Source organism: Aulonocara stuartgranti, assembly GCF_965226115.1.
Source record: "Aulonocara stuartgranti genome assembly, chromosome: 3".
Classification (NCBI taxonomy): domain Eukaryota; kingdom Metazoa; phylum Chordata; class Actinopteri; order Cichliformes; family Cichlidae; genus Aulonocara; species Aulonocara stuartgranti.
The window spans coordinates 15,993,787-16,012,999 of NC_138941.1; the positions used below are offsets into that span (position 1 = coordinate 15,993,787).

Here is a 19,213-nt window from a genome sequence, read left to right on the forward strand (position 1 = left end):
GCTTCCACATCCAAGTAGATTTCCACATTCAGGTAAGTTGTCACATCCGGTTAAATTGTCAGCTCCAAGCAAGTTGTCACATCCGGTTAAATTGTCAGCTCCAAGCCAGTTGTCATGTTCATGTAAGCTGTCTCCTCCAGGCAGGTTGTCATGTTCATGTAAGTTGTCTCCTCCAGGCAAATGAGTTTCAGCATGATCGTGATCATTAGGGTGTGTCTTTGGCTGGGGAATCTCATAGACTCGAGTGACCTTTATGGGCTCTTGAAGAGGTTCCTCTCTGAACCAACAGACATCCTCATCTTCCAGTTCTGAATGATCACATTCCTCATGTTGTTTAGGTGATTGCCTTGTTTTTGGTTTGCGTACATGAGTTGGTTGGACAGGTTTCTCCTCAACAGGGGCAAGAAAACCACAAGGGAGCAAGAGATCGCGGTGGACTGTGCGGACTGGGCCCTCTTTTGTTAGGGGTTTTATACTGTAGACGGGCAAGTCACCTGCTTGGGTCACCAAAACGTGAATATCAGTCTCCCACTTGTCGGCTAGCTTGTGCTTGCCTCTGAGACGGACTGCACGCACCAAAACTCTGTCACCTGGCTCTAGTTTTGAGGGTTTCACTCGCATATCAAATCTTGTTTTGTTTCTTTCTGCCATTTTGTTGGCATGGTCTGTTGCTAGTTTGTAGGTCTCTTGTAGAGTTGCCTTTAGTTTTGTTATGTACTGAGAATGCGACTTGAAACTTTTGTTGTTAAAGGGCAGCCCAAATGCTAGATCGACTGGCAATCTTGGCTGACGGCCAAACATTAACTCATATGGGGCAAAACCAGTTGTATCGTTTTTCGTACAATTGTATGAAAGTTGTCTATGAAGTTGTCCCAAAGGGCTTTTGCAACGGTCTGAGCTTTCTGATTGCTGGTAGGGATGGCTAATGAATATTTTGTGAAATGATTGGTTAATACAAGCACATCCTTTACATTACTTCGATCAGGCTCAATGGACAGGAAGTCCATGCAGACTAATTCGAGGGGTCTGGTGGATTTGATATTCACAAGTGGAGCTGCTTTTTCTGGAGGAGTTTTACGTCTTACACAGCGGTTGCATGTTTTCATCTTATGTTCTATATATGCTGCCATGCGAGGCCAATAGAACCTTGTTCGGGCAAGATCTAAGGTACGTTCAGTGCCTAAGTGGCCCATGTCACAGTGGAGGCTTTGGAAGACTGAGTCATGGAGCTGTTCAGGTAAGACAAGCTGGTAGGAAACATCTCCATCTTGGCGAGTTCGATACAGGATGTTATTGTGCATCTCCAATCGATTGAGCTCTCGGAGTAGAAGGTTGATGTCAGGAAGTTCAGCTCGCACAGTTGGTGGGACCTTTTCTCCAGTTTCAATTTGTGCAATAACTTCCCTCAGACAAGGGTCTGTTCTTTGTTCGTTTGTGATCTGTTCAGGGGACATATGGGGCATAACAGGAAGACCACCACAGTCATTTTCATTGACAAAGTCACCTGGAATGGCAGCTGCAGAAATGGCTAGCGAGTGAACCAAGGGGATGGTGTCATTTTGAGAGCAGCATACAAGGTGTTTCTCACAAATAGCAGACACTACTTCAGGACTTAAACTGCTGTCAGGTAGGGACAGGTGAATCTGTGTGAACTGCTGTATGCGGTCGAGCTCTGTACTGGAGCTTAAAGCTAAACGTTGACAGGGCAGCTAGCCATCTGTAACTCATGGCATCCATCTTAGCAGTAGTTAATATGTACGTCAGAGGATTATTGTCTGTTACGACAGTAAACTGATTTCCAAGTAATCTGCAAACTTTTCTGTTACTGCCCACTTCAAGGCTAAGAACTCTAACTTATGAGCGGGATAACGAGATTCACTCCTAGACAACCCACGGCTTGCATAAGCTATCACCCTGGTCTGGCCATTCTGCTCTTGATAGAGCGCGGCGCCAAGCCCTGTAGTGCTGGCATCAGTATGGAGCGTATACGGCAGTTTAGGGTCAGCAAAACCCAATACAGGCGCAGTACTGAGCTTTTCAATGATGGTTTTGAAAGCAAAATCACAAGAGGGAGTCCATCGCTCGCTGAAAGGTGTCTTGGGGTCATGGTACTGGACAGACTTAGCTTTAGGCTTTGTCCTTTTGCGCAAAGGAGGGTAGCCTGATGTTAAGTTGGTGAGGGGCTTAACGATACTCGAATAGTTCTTAATGAACCGCCTGTAGTACCCTGAAAAGCCTAAGAATGAGCGGAGCTGTTTAAGATCACGGGGCACAGGCCAGGTACTTAAGGCTTCCACCTTTTCAGGGTCAGTCTCCACTCCCTTGCTGGACACAATATGCCCAAGATATCTGACAGAAGTTTGGAAAAATTTGTATTTTTCGGGTGAGAGTTTGAGCCCATATTCTTTCAGGCGATCAAGAACTTTCATTAAGCGAGCCTCATCAAGTGTTTTGGAGTCAAGTGTTTTGGAGAATACAATGATGTCATCGAGAAGCACGATCACTTCGCGCAGGTTCATGTCGCCCATACATTTCTCCATGAGCCGCTAGAATGTGCTGGGGGCGTTTGTAATTGGGGCATTCTATTAAATTCCCAAAAGCCGATGGGACATACGAACGCCGTCTTTGGTTTGTCCAGCTCCTCCATCTCAATTTGGTAGTACCCAGATTTTAAATCCAGGACAGAGAACCATTGTGACCCGATCAAGGTGGAAAACGTTTCCTCCAAATTGGGGAGAGCGTAAGCATCTTTTATAGTCTGCGCGTTAAGCTTTCTGTAGTCGATACAGAGGCGGACTTCACCATTTTTCTTCCGCACGACTACAATGGGTGAAGAGAAAGGGGAGGTAGATTCCCTGATCACGCCAGCTTCTTGCAGTTCTTTGAGGTGCTTACGGACTGCCTCCAGGTCGTTCGGATGTATGGGACGCGCTCTATGCTTGAACGGTGTTTCATCTGACAATCTGATTGTGTGTTTCACTTGATCCGTCTTTCCAAAGTCAAGATCATTCTGTGCAAACACTTCAGGCATTTGGCTTAGCTTTTCAGTTATGCGCTCCTTCCATTCAGCGCTAATAGGGGAAGAGTCAAAGTTATATGTTACATTTGACTTCTGTTCAGTTTGGAATCTTGGAGTTCTCACTGAGTGTTCGTGAGATAGAACTCTTTGATATGCACTGACTTCTCCGATGACACAATTTAGAGGGATTGTCACATCATGTTCGGATTCATTGGTAAGTATAACTGGAACAAGGTAAGGTGCTCGTTCAGGTAGGTCTATGAGACAAGGTTTCACAAGGATGTCACCAGGTAAGGCTGACATTCGTGGATACTCTAACAAGACAGACTTTTCACCGTTACGGGCTGACACAGCTACAGCACCATCTAGAACAACAGTTTGGCCTGCTGGAATCAACTGTGGCTCTTTGTTGTGCATCGTCACTAAACCAAGACTACTGTCTTTGGACTGTTTGTGTCATGGTCCTGGGCCATGTTGGCCCAGTGTTCTTAGTTTTCTTGTATGTTTGTATTTTGTTCCTTGCTTAGGCCATGTTTTCTGAGTTGCCCTGTTGTGTTGTTCCCTAAGTGTTTTCCCTTCATGGCTTTTACCCCCTGTGTGCCCCTCTGTGTATCTGTGAGCCCTCGTCTCTCCTTATGTTTTATTCCATGTTTCCCCTGCCCATTATGTCTAAGTTCTCCCCGTGCTCTCTCTTCCCCCTGTGTGCCCTCTATGTATTTATGAGCCCTCGTCTCCCTTTGTGGTTGTTTCATGTTTCCCCAGCCCGTTATGTCTGTGTTTTCCCCGTGCTCTCTCTCCTCCTGTCTGAACCTCTGTGCACTTCCTGTTTACTTTGTGACTCTCACGCCCGTACATGTCATGTTCAGTTCACCCCGCCCTGTCTCGTTATGATTATCAGTGTCACCTGTGTTCCCCGTGTGTTCCCACTTTCCTCGTTAACCCTCTGTGTATTTCTGTCTGCGTCTCCCTCTGTTCAGCGTGACGTCGTCCCTCATGTTGTGTGGATCTTCCTGTGCCTTCCTACGAATGTTAGTTTACTTTTTCCCAGTTAGTTCTGTATTTCCTGTATTCTGCCGTGCCAGCATTAAAGCTGTGTTCTTTAAGTTTATCCCCGTGTCTGTGAGTCTGCATCCTGGGTCCTTCTCCTGCCTGCCGCACAGCGATTCATGACAGTACGACGTCACCAGATATGGACCCAGCAGCACTCAACCCACCAGAAGAACTGCGTCTGGACATTATCTACTCCGTGGAAAGACTCCTGCATCTGTGGCTCGAACATGAGGGGAAGGAATTTCGCCGTGCTGTGGAAACCAAACTACAGCGTTTAATCTCTGGTCTTCCCTGGCTACTCAGTGCGCTCCACCCACTCGAACAGGATTTAATCCACAACAAACTCCACCTTCATCCCCCAGCTGCTACTACCCACCTGCCTGAAGGGCCGGATGTGGAGCCGCTCGGCCCGTCAGAACCATCATCAAAAAGGAAACGACGATCACGCCGCCAGCGCGCCACCCCACAGCCGGACATTCAGACTTGTACATCGCCGGCTATGGTGAATAAGGACTCTTTTTCTGTGTCGAACCGTGGGACTATTCGTTCAGGGGTTGTGTTTTGTGCTACGGATGGAAATGTGAACAGTTTATTAGCTACCCAGCCTCCTGAAGCTCTCTTAGCTGCCCAGCTACAAGCTGCGTCTCCTGTGTCCCCGCTAGCACAGCCATTAACTCCACCACCCACTCCACTCTCACCACCACCGTTACTACAGACATCAGTTCAGTCCCCTGTGCAGTCATTTACTTCTCCACCGTTAGCAGCTCAGGTCCCCGTGTGTCCAGCAGCTCAGGTCCCCGTGTGTCCAGCAGCTCAGGTCCCCGTGTGTCCAGCAGCTCAGCTCGCACCTGAACCTTTGGCCCAGTTCCCCGTAGCAGTGCAGTTTTCTAGCCAGCTTAACGTTGAGCCCGGGGTCCCAATTCTCTCTGGCTCTACATCGGCTCCTGCTGGAAGCTCGGATGAGCTCATCCAGCACTCCGCGGCTCCCGTGCCGCCATCTACCTCGTCCGCTGGGGGTTCCAGTGAGCCCAGCCAGCACCTCCTCGTCTCCGCTGGTGGGTCCGAGGGGCCCGTTCAGCCGCCCGTCTCCGCTGGAGGGTCCGAGGGGCCCGTTCAGCCTCCTGTCTCCGCTGGAGGGTCCAAGGGGCCCGTTCAGCCACCCGTCTCCGCTGGAGGGTCCGAGGGGCCCGTTCAGCCACCCGTCTCCGCTGGAGGGTCCGAGGGGCCCGTTCAGCCTCCTGTCTCTGCTGGAGGGTCCGAGGGGCCCGTTCAGCCTCCTGTCTCTGCTGGAGGGTCCGAGGGGCCCGTTCAGCCTCCTGTCTCCGCTGGAGGGTCCGAGGGGCCCGTTCAGCCTCCTGTCTCCGCTGGAGGGTCCGAGGGGCCCGTTCAGCCTCACGCCGCATCAGCTGGAGGGCCCGAGGAGCCTGTCCAGCCGCCACCTGCGACTGCCTCATCGTCGCCTGGTCCAGCTGCATCCGAGTCTTCGTCATCGCCTGGTCCGGCTGCATCTGCCTGTGCTTCTGCTACGCCTGGGCCAGCCTCTGCCTGTGCTTCTGCTACGCCTGGGCCAGCCTCTGCCTCTGCTTCTGCTACGCCTGGTCCAGTCTCAGCCTCTGCTTCTGGTCCAGCTTTGGCTTCTGCTTCTGCTCCGCCTGGCCCAGCCTCAGCCTCTGCAGCTCCGCCTGGTCCGGCCTCAGCCTCTGCAGCTTCGTCTGGTCCGGCCTCCGAGTCTTCGTCCTCGTCTGGCCCGGCCTCCGAGTCTTCGTCCTCTTCTGGCCCGGCCTCAGAGTCTTCGTCCTCGTCTGGCCCGGCCTCAGAGTCTTCGTCCTCGTCTGGCCCAGCCTCAGAGTCTTCGTCCTCGTCTGGCCCAGCTTCGTCTTTGGCTTCTGTTTCGCCTGGTCCGGCCCCGTCGTCGCCTGGTCCGGCCCCGTCGTCGCCTGGTCCGGCCCCGTCGTCGCCTGGTCCTGCCTCGACTGGTCCTGTGCCCACCGGTGTCATGGTCTACGGTGGGTGGCTGGAGTTTCTATTAGGCTCCTGAACTGACCTGGGATCCGCCCCTGGGCAGGGCCAACTCCAGCTCCTGCACACCTGGAGCCTATTGCAGGCTATCAAGCCAGAGGGATTTAAACCACACATCGATGTTCACTCACTGCCAGTTCGTCATCAACCCATGTTGGTAACAGGTCTTGTGTTTCAAATTCTCGCTGTGATTCATCTTACTAACAAAGACTCTTTTGTGCTACAGTTGCTGTACCCACCCTGGCTCACTCCACCTCCGGACTCGGAATACCTAGTGATCATTTTGGAAATCCCTCTGTGCCTCACCTGCCTGCCCTCCTGCCATCACACTCCATCTGGAGCCCCGGATCTCAGGTCAGCCACGCCACTCAGCCACTCAGCCTCCCCTGGATCTTCATCATCCCCCTCTCAAACACTCCAGGTCCCTAACTGCAAGTAAGAATTGCTGCTCTTATACTGGCCACTTCTGAGCTGCCTTCACTACCTGCCTAACTTCTATATCCTCTCCCCTCAGTGTGACTGTTCCCCACTCAGCTCCGTTCCACTTCTCAGGCCTCGTTCCCTCGCCCTAGCCACGTTCCCCTGGGCACGCCACACCAAGGCTCCACGTCTCGTCATTTTCTGTCTTTGCCACGTTTCCCTTTTTTGTTCCCCTTGCACTTAACCGTAATAAACTATTAAATCATCTACCGTCTCCGCTCTGGGTTTCTGCACCTGAGTCCTATTCAGTACCAGCCATCCGTCGCCGTGACAACCGGGCCATGGCCAGCACGCCTAACACTGGAGAGCCGCCGCTGCCTTCCGCGCGGTCGGCCTCCTGAACTGCTCCGTTGTCTCCTTCACCGCCGCCGTTGCCTTGCGCACGGCCGGCCTCCTGAACTGTTTCCACGTCGCCGCCGTTGCCTTGCGCACGGCCGGCCTCCTGAACTGTTTCCACGTCTCCGCCGTTGCCTTCCGCATGGTCGGCCCCCTGAACTGCTCTGTGTTTGGGTTGTTTTCTTGGGCTCCGGTGTTTGCTGTGCTCTTCTTTTGTTTTCTGTTCCGAGCCCTCCGTCCTGGGCCCCCGCCGCCCGCCCTGGGTTGTTTTCTGTTTGGTTTTGTTTTTCTGTGTTTGGGCTGTCTGGAGCCAGCCCTTGAGGGGGGGGTACTGTCATGGTCCTGGGCCATGTTGGCCCAGTGTTCTTAGTTTTCTTGTATGTTTGTATTTTGTTCCTTGCTTAGGCCATGTTTTCTGAGTTGCCCTGTTGTGTTGTTCCCTAAGTGTTTTCCCTTCATGGCTTTTACCCCCTGTGTGCCCCTCTGTGTATCTGTGAGCCCTCGTCTCTCCTTATGTTTTATTCCATGTTTCCCCTGCCCATTATGTCTAAGTTCTCCCCGTGCTCTCTCTTCCCCCTGTGTGCCCTCTATGTATTTATGAGCCCTCGTCTCCCTTTGTGGTTGTTTCATGTTTCCCCAGCCCGTTATGTCCGTGTTTTCCCCGTGCTCTCTCTCCTCCTGTCTGAACCTCTGTGCACTTCCTGTTTACTTTGTGACTCTCACGCCCGTACATGTCATGTTCAGTTCACCCCGCCCTGTCTCGTTATGATTATCAGTGTCACCTGTGTTCCCCGTGTGTTCCCACTTTCCTCGTTAACCCTCTGTGTATTTCTGTCTGCGTCTCCCTCTGTTCAGCGTGACGTCGTCCCTCATGTTGTGTGGATCTTCCTGTGCCTTCCTACGAATGTTAGTTTACTTTTTCCCAGTTAGTTCTGTATTTCCTGTATTCTGCCGTGCCAGCATTAAAGCTGTGTTCTTTAAGTTTATCCCCGTGTCTGTGAGTCTGCATCCTGGGTCCTTCTCCTGCCTGCCGCACAGCGATTCATGACAGTTTGTGTCGTGACTCAAGAGCTTTTAGAACTGCCCTATAGCCATATGGCAGGTTCAGCTGCAGTTCATGGCATGTGTTAGAGTACAGCTCATAAAGTACATCTAATGTGTTTGTCCCAATTAGCACTAAGGACTGAGAAGCTGTGCGCACATCGGGGACAACTAAGGCAAGTGTCGGCACTTCAGCTTCAATGCCAAGGAAGTCTTTTGGGAAAGTGACATGCAGTTCAATGTAGCCTAAGTAAGGCACAGACTGACCGTTGGCACCCTCAACTTCTAAAAGTTCAAACAATGGCTTAATCTCTTGAGAGGACAAATGCTGACGATAGTAGGACTCGGGGACTGTAGTCACCTGGGAACCAGTATCTAGCAAACAATTCACTGTGTGACCATTAACTTTCACTTGTGCAGTACTCTTTGTACCAATTAGACCTTTAGGAAAGTCGAAGGAATCTGATCTTGTGTGTGACTTTAGGCTGGCATGCTTTTTAGGTGAAGCTTTTTGTTTAACCTGGGTGGGACGGGTTAACAAAGCATCAGCCTACATTTGTCCCGCAACGGAGGCAGAATTTAGTTTAAAGAAAGCTGGTCATTCTGCCTGTCCCATATCTGCCTTCTCACTCTTAATTCCTTTCGTTTTGCAACTACAAGGGCAGGATTGGGCTCTGACTCACAAGTGGCTACTATATGTCCATCTTCCCCATAGCGGAAGCAATACCAGGGCTTGGGCCTAGTACTGGGGCGGCTGGGTGGAGGTGAGTTTTCAGGTTTGGCATGGTCAGGTTTTTTATTTTCAGGTTTCCTTGTTGTCCTTGTCTTCAGTGTTGCTTGTTTCTTTGGCTTCACAACGGCAACTAATTGGCTTTTTAGATCTGCAACTTGTTTTTTCAGCTCTTCTAGACTATCTAACTGTGCTTGACGAACATCTGCATTTGTTTCAGTGACCATCTGTTCATGAGACACTGCTTTTGGTTTCGTGGCGCTAAAGTGTTTCTTCATTCGCGTGTTTTTAACTTCTTGTCGGTTTTCTGCAGTACGCAAGAGAAGCAATAGCTCTGCATAAGTGGGTGACTCCTTATGCTTTAGCTCCAATTGCAACTCCGTTAGCAATTTATCATCCCAGCAGCCTCTGTAAAACTGTTTAAGAAGCTGCTTATTTACTTCATGTGGTTCAAGCCCACCTCTGCGCACGGTGTGATTGACTGCCACCTGCAAACGAAGCAGATAAGCAGAGGGCTTTTCACCATGATCTTGGAGGGTGTTCATGAAGCGTACAAACAGTTCCTCACCATCTTCGACGGTGCCAAAAGCTGAATCCAGAAGGTTAAGAAAGTCTGCAGGAGTGGCTTCTGGCCCAAGAGGGCGGATGACATCAGAAGCAGGAGCAAGGAGACTTTCAAGAATTTTACGAGTTTTTTCCAACTCAGACAAAGAAGCATCTTCCATCAACAAGTCAACATGAGAACGCCATGTTTCATAGTCAGCTTCGCTGTAAGGTCTGGGCATCTTGCCAGAGAAAGCTCTGAGTCTTAATGTAGAGTGAGCATGTGATGTCTTTTCAACACTCTTGACAACATGCTCGACTACTACTTTCTGAACCTCTGGTGGGTTGAGGTCAGTTGGACTCAACATTTGAGGTGTCAAGTTTGGTCTCATAGGGCGTTGGAATGTGCCCTGAATGGGTTCAGGAGGGTGAGGCAGTTCAGTTAAGACTGAAGGTGAGGCTCCAAGTTGTGTGGATCCTACCACAGGGCAAGTCTGATCAGCAGGATCATTTTCAGGGTTTATCTCAGCTGTCTCAGCAGCTTCAATGGTCTTCCCTATTGTGGACAGGGCCTCCCGCAACACTTCTTCGAAATCCTTCCCACTTAACTTGGCTAAACCCTTCAGGTTGCTAATGTAAGCCTCAGTAACACTGCCCCCCACGGTCTTAGTATAGACGTCAGTTAAGGCTCGAATGCGGTAACTGACATCTGGATTGTCAGTGGACTGTAAGAGGTAAGGCAGCTTAGGTACTAATATTTCAACGGCTGCACCGGACTCGAACTCTACAATCTGGCTTTTGTGGAATGCACAAGAGTCATCATCGACAGCGAGTACTCTACGAATAGTGCCATGTTGCTCCAGAAACTCAAATACCTCTTTGTCTTTCTCTCTATCTGTAACACCGCTAACAATAATGGCATTTGGTACTTTAACGGCATACTTCTCGACAAAATTGGTTCCAATTTTCACAGTATGCGAGCGTTTGATCAAAGAGGATTCCAATGTTGTCACAACACTCTAGGCTCCTGGCTGGCTCGCCACTTTTTTTTACTTATGTAACACTGGTGGTGCAATACTAGACCTGTTAGTGCTACTTCTTGCCTTCTTTGCCTGTAGTACGGCAGTATAGTTACCTTTAACCACAGTACGAGGACAGAAGGGAAATATGGACCAGATCAGACAGGTTATGCACAAAGCATGAACTGTTTTTATTGGAAAATTACAAGACCAAGCAATATGAAAAAAGTGTACTTAAACAGTGTTGTAGGAGCCAAGGGTGTATGACAACAGAGGACTTGTACACAGTAGGTGTAGAAAATACAATTGCATTTATTAGCAATTATTAGAGTTGTGCATATTTAACAAAAGTAGAGCGCTCTTCTTGAAAACAAAATAAAATAAACCCCAAAAATAGTCGACCCAAGGATATATTGTCTTTTGTGTCTTTTTTAAAAGTCAATTTCAGTCTTTCAATGTTCAATAGTCACTCAGTGTGTTTGTAACCAGTCGGGTTACAATCTACCAGTTCATCCGGCTCTTTGGGCTGGGCTCGCCATCCAGTACTGGAAAAGGGATCCTCAATTCTTCTCAGGTCCTCAAAACCAATCCAATTCAAATAAGCAAGGGAAAAAACCTGACCTGGGGACCAGGCCAGAACATAGTAGTTCAACATTTAAGCTATCATGCCTGTAACTTATTATTACTACTGGTTGCTTGTAGTGCTTCTAAATTTCTTTCAAAATATTCTATGTTGTACAACAAATTATTCTCATTTCAAAGGGAAAAAGTGCATAGGAAACACACATTTAAAATAATACAAAATACAGCTCAGCAGTGCATTAGAAATACACATTGGCTTGAGACTTATCAAGTTTCAGCTAAGTACAGTGCAGGTGAAGGCACTTAATTTCACGTTGCTAATACTTAATTGTGCAGAACTATAATTAGCACCATGAGAAAAGTGAACATGTGCTAACATAACAACATCGCACAAAACCATACATTATACATCAATACCACAGTAATGTGACATAAACCTTTAAAGAACATCTCGTATAAAGTGCAGCAGACTCAGTGCAGCAGACTCAGTGCTAATTGCTTTAGCCTCGGAAAAGGCACTTTCATCGCAAAATGGCTAACGGAAGTTAGCATCGGAGCTAGCGGCAAGTAGCATGCTATGCTAGCGCACGTGTACTGCCTGGGACTTACCATGCGAAGCAACAAATGCTACACAGGGCTTCACAGTGCTCACGTTGGCTCACGGCCTCTGGAATACAGTATCACTCTTATTATTCTCGCCGAAAAAAGGACTTTCACTATCCAGCTAGCTTCTTCGCCGCACGGGTAAACTGATCTTTCACCGTCTGTGTCTCTGGCGTATTTGACTGGCACACGAAGGCACACAGGTGTCTCAGCAGCGCACAGACTGGGGGAGGGTCAGACTGGCCAATGATTGGTCGCTCAGTGGATCTGACAAACACACTCTAAAGGACTAAGTCCTGCCCCCACACCATCTATATACCACATATACATATGTACATATTAAACTTATGTTTACATGCTTTTTATCAGTATTTATTATAATTAACTTTGTTTTTATCAATATTTATTCCCATCGTGAGAGTATGAATATTTATACTTTTAATCCCGTTTTTAACACTGGGTTACACCTACATCCTGGGAGCATGGGAGAGGTCGTACCTTGTCTTACTGTTTTATGGTAGGATAAACATATCTATATCTGTTTTAGTCTAAGTGCCTTTTGTTTAGATGAACTGCTGGGCCCTATTTCAGGAAGCCGGTTTAGAAAACTCAGAGTGAAGGAGGATACATAAAGCCCTGATTAGTGGAGCACAGATTAAGCGAGTCACCATGGAGACGGAGGGAAAGAAGGCTCAGTCAATGTATTTTACAGCGCTTGAGGCCGAAATTCTGATGGCAGCATATGCCGATAACATGCAAATTTTGCGGAAAAAAAGTAACACAGCCTCAGCTGCAAAACAAAGGGAGCATGCATGGCAAAACATAGCCGACAGAGTCAATGCGTGAGTGTTAATTTAAACATTGATCTAGGGATTTCCACCCATTTAAAACGTTATTTTATTATATTTTATTTTATTTTTTATTTTATACATTTTATTTTGTGATGTGATGTGAGCGCAGGTGCAACCCAACAGGCCCCAAACGTTCCTGGCAGCAAGTAAAAACGAAATGTAAAAATATAGTCCAAACAGGTAAGGTGTAATTGTATTATGAGCCATAGTGCTTGATCTGTTTGTCCTATATAAATCAATTGCAGTTAGAGGCTACATTAATTTTCTTTCTGTAAGCACTTATTGAAATTATCTGAGCACATTACAAGTACATATTTGCTTACTCTGTATGCTCAAATGTGACCCGTTATAGCCAACAGAAAAAAAGCGGAGGCCCGAAAAACAGGTGGGGGTCCTCCACCACCACCACTCACAGAGGCTGAGCAGTTGGCTTCCACATTTGTGATAATGTTGGCAGCATCACATATGATCTTCACAGTGCAGAGAACACAAATTAGCATCCATTACTATAATGAAATAATTTGTTAGTTTGAAATGCTACAGGGAACTATATACCTGTACATTAATGCTGTGGAAAGACTTCCTGTTCACATAGTCTCCTTCATTTACTGAAGGAGCAATGATTGGAATGTGAGTGCCATCTGTACAGCCAATCACGCCTGGGAACCCTGAAAATAAATGTAAAATTTAAGTAGTAGTTCAAGTATCACCACACCATGAATTGAGTTTTGTTCATCCTGATACCTGCAATTTTGTGGAATCTCTCTTTGATAAATCTTGTGGGTCTATGACCGGGGAACACCACAGACGAGTGCAGGAGACGTTTCAGTGCAACTGTAACATTCCTGACTGCCCGACAGACGGTAGCCTTGGAAACGTGCTCAGCTTCACCAATATTTGTCATGGTCCTGGGCCATGTGGGCCCAGTATTCTTAGTTTTCATGTATTTTTGTATTTTGTTCTTTATTTAGGCCATGCTTCCTGGGTTGATCTGTTACGTTGTTCCTTATGTGTTTTCCCTTCGTGACTCTTACCCCCTGTGTGCCCCTCTGTGTATTTATGAGCCCTCGTCTCTCTTTGTGCTTTATTCTATGTTTTCCCCAGCCCGTTATGTCTGCGTTCTCCCCGTGCTCTCTCTCCTCCTGTTTGAACCTCTGTGTACTTCCTGCTTTACTTTGCCCATCTCCCATCAGTGTTACGTTCACTCCTGCCGTGTCTTGTTATGATTATCAGTGTCACCTGTGTTCCCCATGTGCATCCACTTCCCCTGATCTTCCCTCATGTGTATTTAGTCTCTGTGTTTCGTACAGTCTGTGTCGCGTCGTCTGTGTTCCCACCCTCCATGTTTCCATGCCCGGTCTGTTGTATTCATAGTCTTACCTTAGTTCATTCCCAGTTTAGGTTTCTGTTTAGTTATTGCTTTTGAGCTGCCCTTATTCTTGTTTGTTTCTCTTGCGTTACCAGCCACAATAAAAGGCTCGCTTTTGTTTAAAGTTTACTCCCGTGTCACTCGTGTCTGCACCTGAGTCCTCCACGCACTCTCCACACGGTCTGTCACAGCGGACCGCGACAATATTATACAGAAAGCTCCCGTTTGCAAAAAACCGAAGTGCAATACAAATAATATGTACAGAACTGAGAGAATGTCCACGATGTGTCACATGAGCAATATTAGGCCTGAGGATGTTATTCAAATAAATTATAGATTGTGCTGAAAAACGGTAACGTTCACACAGAAAATCATCAGGAAATGATAAAATGTCCAAACGCGCTCTAATCACTCTCTCCCGGCGGAGAGCTCTGCGGAGAATTTGGGCTTCAACATCTACTGGCTCTTCAAGGAAGGGGCACGCCATGTCTGACACTTCCTACAGTCAGGTTTCCGACAAAGAGGCGGAGAACGTCAGGGTTAGTTGAAGTAAACCTGCTAGGGGGCAGGTTAGCTTCATGGAGTGTGTCGTCATAGTAACTCACTCAGGATGAATCTAAACTCGCTTTGTGAAACCGAAAACCCAGAGTTTTCGTTAACTCAGGGTATACTTACTCAGAGTTTGCACTAAACCGGCTTCCTGAAACAGGGCCCTGGACTTCCAGACCAGCAGGGTTAGGGAAGTCATTTATGGGGTCACACTCTAACCCCCCCCCCCCCCCCCCCCCCCACACACACACACACACACACACACTTACAAAACTTACAGGCAAGGTACTCTTTGTTTGTATGTAGATGTCATATGTTAATGAATCCATGTATATTCATGTAACCTCAATAAAAGAGCAGTGTTACGGGGGAGCAGACGAGAGCAACTGGGGTCAAGCGAAGGAGCGACGTTTGTCCGGTTCTCTCCTGTGCACGAGAAACATGAAGAACTTTGCCTACTCGTGTCTTGTTTTGCTGTTTAGCAAATTGTCCTTAACGTTCCAGCGAATAGGTTTACGCTACAAACCTATCACAGGTTATTACAAAATTTACAGATTTAACTTAGAAATTTACAGTAAAAATGTGCAAATAGCAGAAAGAGATTATAAGTAAGTGCACATGAAGAAAAACCAGAGTGCGTGTGGTGATGTGATGTGTGTGAGAGTCCAGTCTTATAGTGATGTGATGTGTGTGGGAGAGTTCAGTCCTACACCTGGTTCACGCCGCAATGTATTGCGCCATTTTCTGGGTCCACAAATTAAAAACAAACACACCGTGTTGGAACGACGACGACAAGAAACATGCTTAAAAGCAGCTCAAAAGAAAACGGACGGTATAGAGACCGATTGCATCCAGAGGCGAAGCAGCAGCACTCGAAAAACATTAGAGTGCATCGCAAATCTGGACCCATATGAAATACGGCAGTGGAATAAAGACCCAGACGACTTACCGCCACTGTCCTACCCTGATATCTTCACGTATCTTGTTTGTGGAGTAAGCGCTCACACTGCGAACCAGTTTCGTAATTACAAGTCACTGGAGACGCACATCCAATTTACAAATGGCTGGGTGCAAGATTTGGCTATTTTCAAGCCGCCAAACTGTGAGTACGTCGTCATTAATACCAAGGTACGTCAGCTGGAGTGCATCGAGTGTAATAGCCATTGTCCACCCCCCACCTTAATTAATGTTGTGTGATTTGGCCATCTGAACACCCTACCTATATAAATCCAAGCAGGAAGCATGTTTTAATAGTGTGATTGGGTCATCTGAACATGCTACCTATATAAATCCAAGCAGGAAGCATGTTTTAATAGTGTGATTGGGTCATCTGAACATCCTACCTATATAAATCCCAGCAGGAAGCATGTTTTAATAGTGTGATTGGGCCATCTGAACACGCTACCTATATAAATCCAAGCAGGAAGCATGTTTTAATAGTGTGATTGGGTCATCTGAACATCCTAACTATATAAATCCAAGCAGGAAGCATGTTTTAATAGTGTGATTGGGCCATCTGAACATCCTACCCTATATAAATCCCAGGAGGAAGCATGTTTTAATAGTGTGATTGGGTCATCTGAACATCCTAACTATATAAATCCAAGCAGGAAGCATGTTTTAATAGTGTGATTGGGCCATCTGAACATCCTATCTATATAAATCCAAGCAGGAAGCATGTTTTAATAGTGTGATTGGGCCATCTGAACATGCTACCTATATAAATCCAAGCAGGAAGCATGTTTTAATAGTGTGATTGGGCCATCTGAACATCCTACCTATATAAATCCAAGCAGGAAGCATGTTTTAATAGTGTGATTGGGCCATCTGAACATGCTACCTATATAAATCCAAGCAGGAAGCATGTTTTAATAGTGTGATTGGGCCATCTGAACATGCTACCTATATAAATCCAAGCAGGAAGCATGTTTTAATAGTGTGATTCGGCCATCTGAACATCCTACCTATACGACGGAGCCATTAACCACGTAAGGTAGCATATTCTGATAAGTTAGCACGGATTGATAGACAAGACTATAAATTTACGCTACGGTAGGATGTTTTGACAGAACACCTTTTCTCGTCCCCAACATTTTTCTTTTGTTAAGCTTACTGTTATCAAGGCATGGTAAATGAACAGTAAACCTTGCCTGATGACTAATCTTCCCGTTTCCCTCTCATTGATTTATTTGGGTTGTCATGGCAGAAGTATTAAACAATGCCTTTTATTAGAACATAAGCATTTAAATGCAGTAATTGTCACAACGGGACTGAACGGACTCACGCGCAGGCTCTAGGTCTTGAAAGCACAAGAGTCTTTATTATGATGCACCAGGTTATTATTTACAAAAGTGAGGGGAAAGCCGGGCTCCGGGGGTCCACACACGAACGGGAAAGACACGCACACTCTCCGTCCACTCCTCTTCACACTCGCACACTCTCCGTCCACTCCTCCTCACACTCCACTCACTCGGGTAACACAGGGGTAGGTCCAGGGAATCTGTACACAGAGACACGAATGGGTAGTTAGGTAAATCGCTATGAAACACTTCTGAAGTCATTGAGCTGGGGTTACACTGACGAGGGTCGGCAATGGTCCAGCGACGAGAAACACAGGGCTGCCGTCTTATAAAGGAGCTGGATCACTCGTGATGAGCCACAGGTGCGTGGGCCAAGGGCAGGAGCCCGCAGGTGAGCTCCGCCCAGGCAGAGGGAGGAGGGAAAGAGGGGAAAGGAGAGAGCAGGGAAAAAATAAAAAAAGGAATACAAAACATATGTAGCCGTACTGAGCCGACCGGGTAGGCACAGGGACCCTGACAGTAATTGTATGAATTAGTTAAATATGAGTGGGCAACTCTGACCATGACAAGACTGCATTTGCTCTAAAAAATTAATAAAAAATTTAGACATATTGTTGTCATTATTTTTACTCTTCAATTTTATGTGTTTTTTCTTTAAGATGGTATCAGAAGTTGCTCCTCCACCATGAAAAAAACCATCTGCATGTATTCTTTCACTACATCCACGATTCTCCTCTGTGGTCTTCCTCATTCATCCTGTTTGGAGCTTAATGTTCAACATCCTTTATCTATTAAAATTACAGAAGGAGAAGAAAGTAATCATCAGAGCAGGAATCATGATAAATGATAAATAGATTACCAGTACATACAAACATAACACTTGCATAATTTCTCTGATAACGCTGCATTGGATGGGTTTATTAACTGTGGGCTGAAATTGTACTACAGTCTGCTGGTGAGGAACTTTTTTGAGTGTTGAATAAAATGTCCTCCACAAACTGTATATGAATTGTCATTAAAACCATAGAGATTCTTACTTATAAAGGAAAGAAAAGTGGGACAAAGCCCATCAACATATAGTGTATATTTTCTGAAACATTACAAAGATGCAGGTAATTCTGGGTTCACCTGAATTACAGATTAGACTGGTGGACAAACAGAGATGTTGTGTACAACTGGTGACAGCATCAGTGACAGCAAATTAATCAGCAAGGCTGGAAGCAGAATTAGGAGGCGTCAGAGTCAGCGAGGGTCAGAGATCAATGAACAAATTGCCCACCTTCATGGATAATGCATCCCCCTCAAAAGGATTCAAAATTAGGCCACGAAGAACAGTTCAGGAAACCTATTTTGTTTCGTCTGTAAAACTGTCAGTGTTGGGAAGGTTACTTTTAAAATGTATTCCACTACAGATTACAGAATACATGCCCCAAAATGTATTTTGTAACATATTCCGTTACGTTGCTCAATGAGAGTAACATATTCTGAATACTTTGGATTACTTAATATATACAGTGGCCCTGAGAGGGCAAACGGACTGCAACTTCAGAAGACACTTGCAAAAAGAAAAGTGCTGCAAAAAGAAAAATGCTGGAAAAAGAAAAATGCTGCAAAAAGAAAAACGCTGCAAAAAGAAAAATGCTGGAAAAAGAAAAACACCTGTGTTGTGGAAGTTTTCCATTTAAATAAAGCCTGCAGACGAGCGGTGAGCGGTAGCTAACATTCTTTAATCCAAACACACAAAGAAACGGACAACCAAGCTTGATGGAGCCCCTGCACGACCGCGGGACAAACGGTCAGCAGAGTCTCCCTGAGCCTAGCATGGCTCTCAGTTAAATACCTTCTCCAGGAACAAAAGGCAGTACACAGCTGTTTCACACCTTGAGGTTCACACTCCCTTGCTACCTACCAGAGTCCTCAAAGAGACAAAAGACTCTTCGTGTGGAGTGTCTTCTTCCCCCAACTTCCTTACTACACCCCCACCATTTGTCTTACTGTATGGGTGTCAGACATGTTAAAATCCAGTGGCACCAAGGTATCATACAATAAAATAATGTGATTAATACATAAGTAAAAGAAATTCCTATACACCTGCAAAAAGAAAAACGCTTCAAAAAGAAAAATGCTGCAAAAGGACACAAAACACAAAGGAAATGTTTCTGGGGAGACAATAACCCGACGGACCAGACCGACATGTATGTACAGCTGTATCCCAATTCAGGGTCTGCAGCCTTAAAGTACGCAGCCTTAACGGTCCTCAAGGGCCGCGTACTCAAAGACCGCTGAGGCCGGAAGTGCGAGGCTTGTAGGCTTGTGAAATGGGACAGTCTAGCCTCCGTGGCGCTGCCCAGGTTGCCTAGCAACCATGGTACTAACAGCTGGAAACGTTTCATACAGCTTTGTTTGACAGAAATAAAGGAGAACATATTTTGTACATTTGTTTCTACATGAGCTCTGTGTGATTTGATAAGTATCTGAGGCTGAGACCACAGGACTGTAAAACATGATTGTTGGGCTTCATTTCTGTACTGAACAGTCATTTAAGATTAGCTAGTAAATAACAATTATTTAATGTTGTTCATGAGACTAGAGTCATCTCACTTTGGTAATGTAAATATAATATGGCCAATATTATAGTTATATTAATCATTATTAGTTATTACAGCAGTGAGTTTGAACTCCGTGTCAAACACTGAGCTTCAGTTAAAGATTCAAGTTGCAT

At 46.4% G+C, this 19,213-nt stretch overlaps 2 protein-coding genes across 2 annotated transcripts in view; one reads left to right on the forward strand and one right to left on the reverse strand.

The window, feature by feature from the left end:
- Positions 1 to 19,213, forward strand: part of LOC309702571 (uncharacterized protein) — a 546,755-nt gene that overhangs the window by 313,256 nt on the left and 214,286 nt on the right. The gene's annotated exons all lie outside the window — the stretch shown is intronic.
- LOC309702595 (modulator of apoptosis 1-like) lies at positions 7,969 to 11,852 on the reverse strand. Its single transcript, XM_082527221.1, has 2 exons — positions 11,429 to 11,852; positions 7,969 to 10,858 (listed from the first exon to the last, which is right to left on the reverse strand). Exon 2 carries the CDS (start codon positions 9,608 to 9,610, stop codon positions 8,525 to 8,527), a length of 1,086 nt encoding a protein of 361 aa, XP_082383347.1. The 5' UTR covers positions 9,611 to 10,858; positions 11,429 to 11,852; the 3' UTR covers positions 7,969 to 8,524.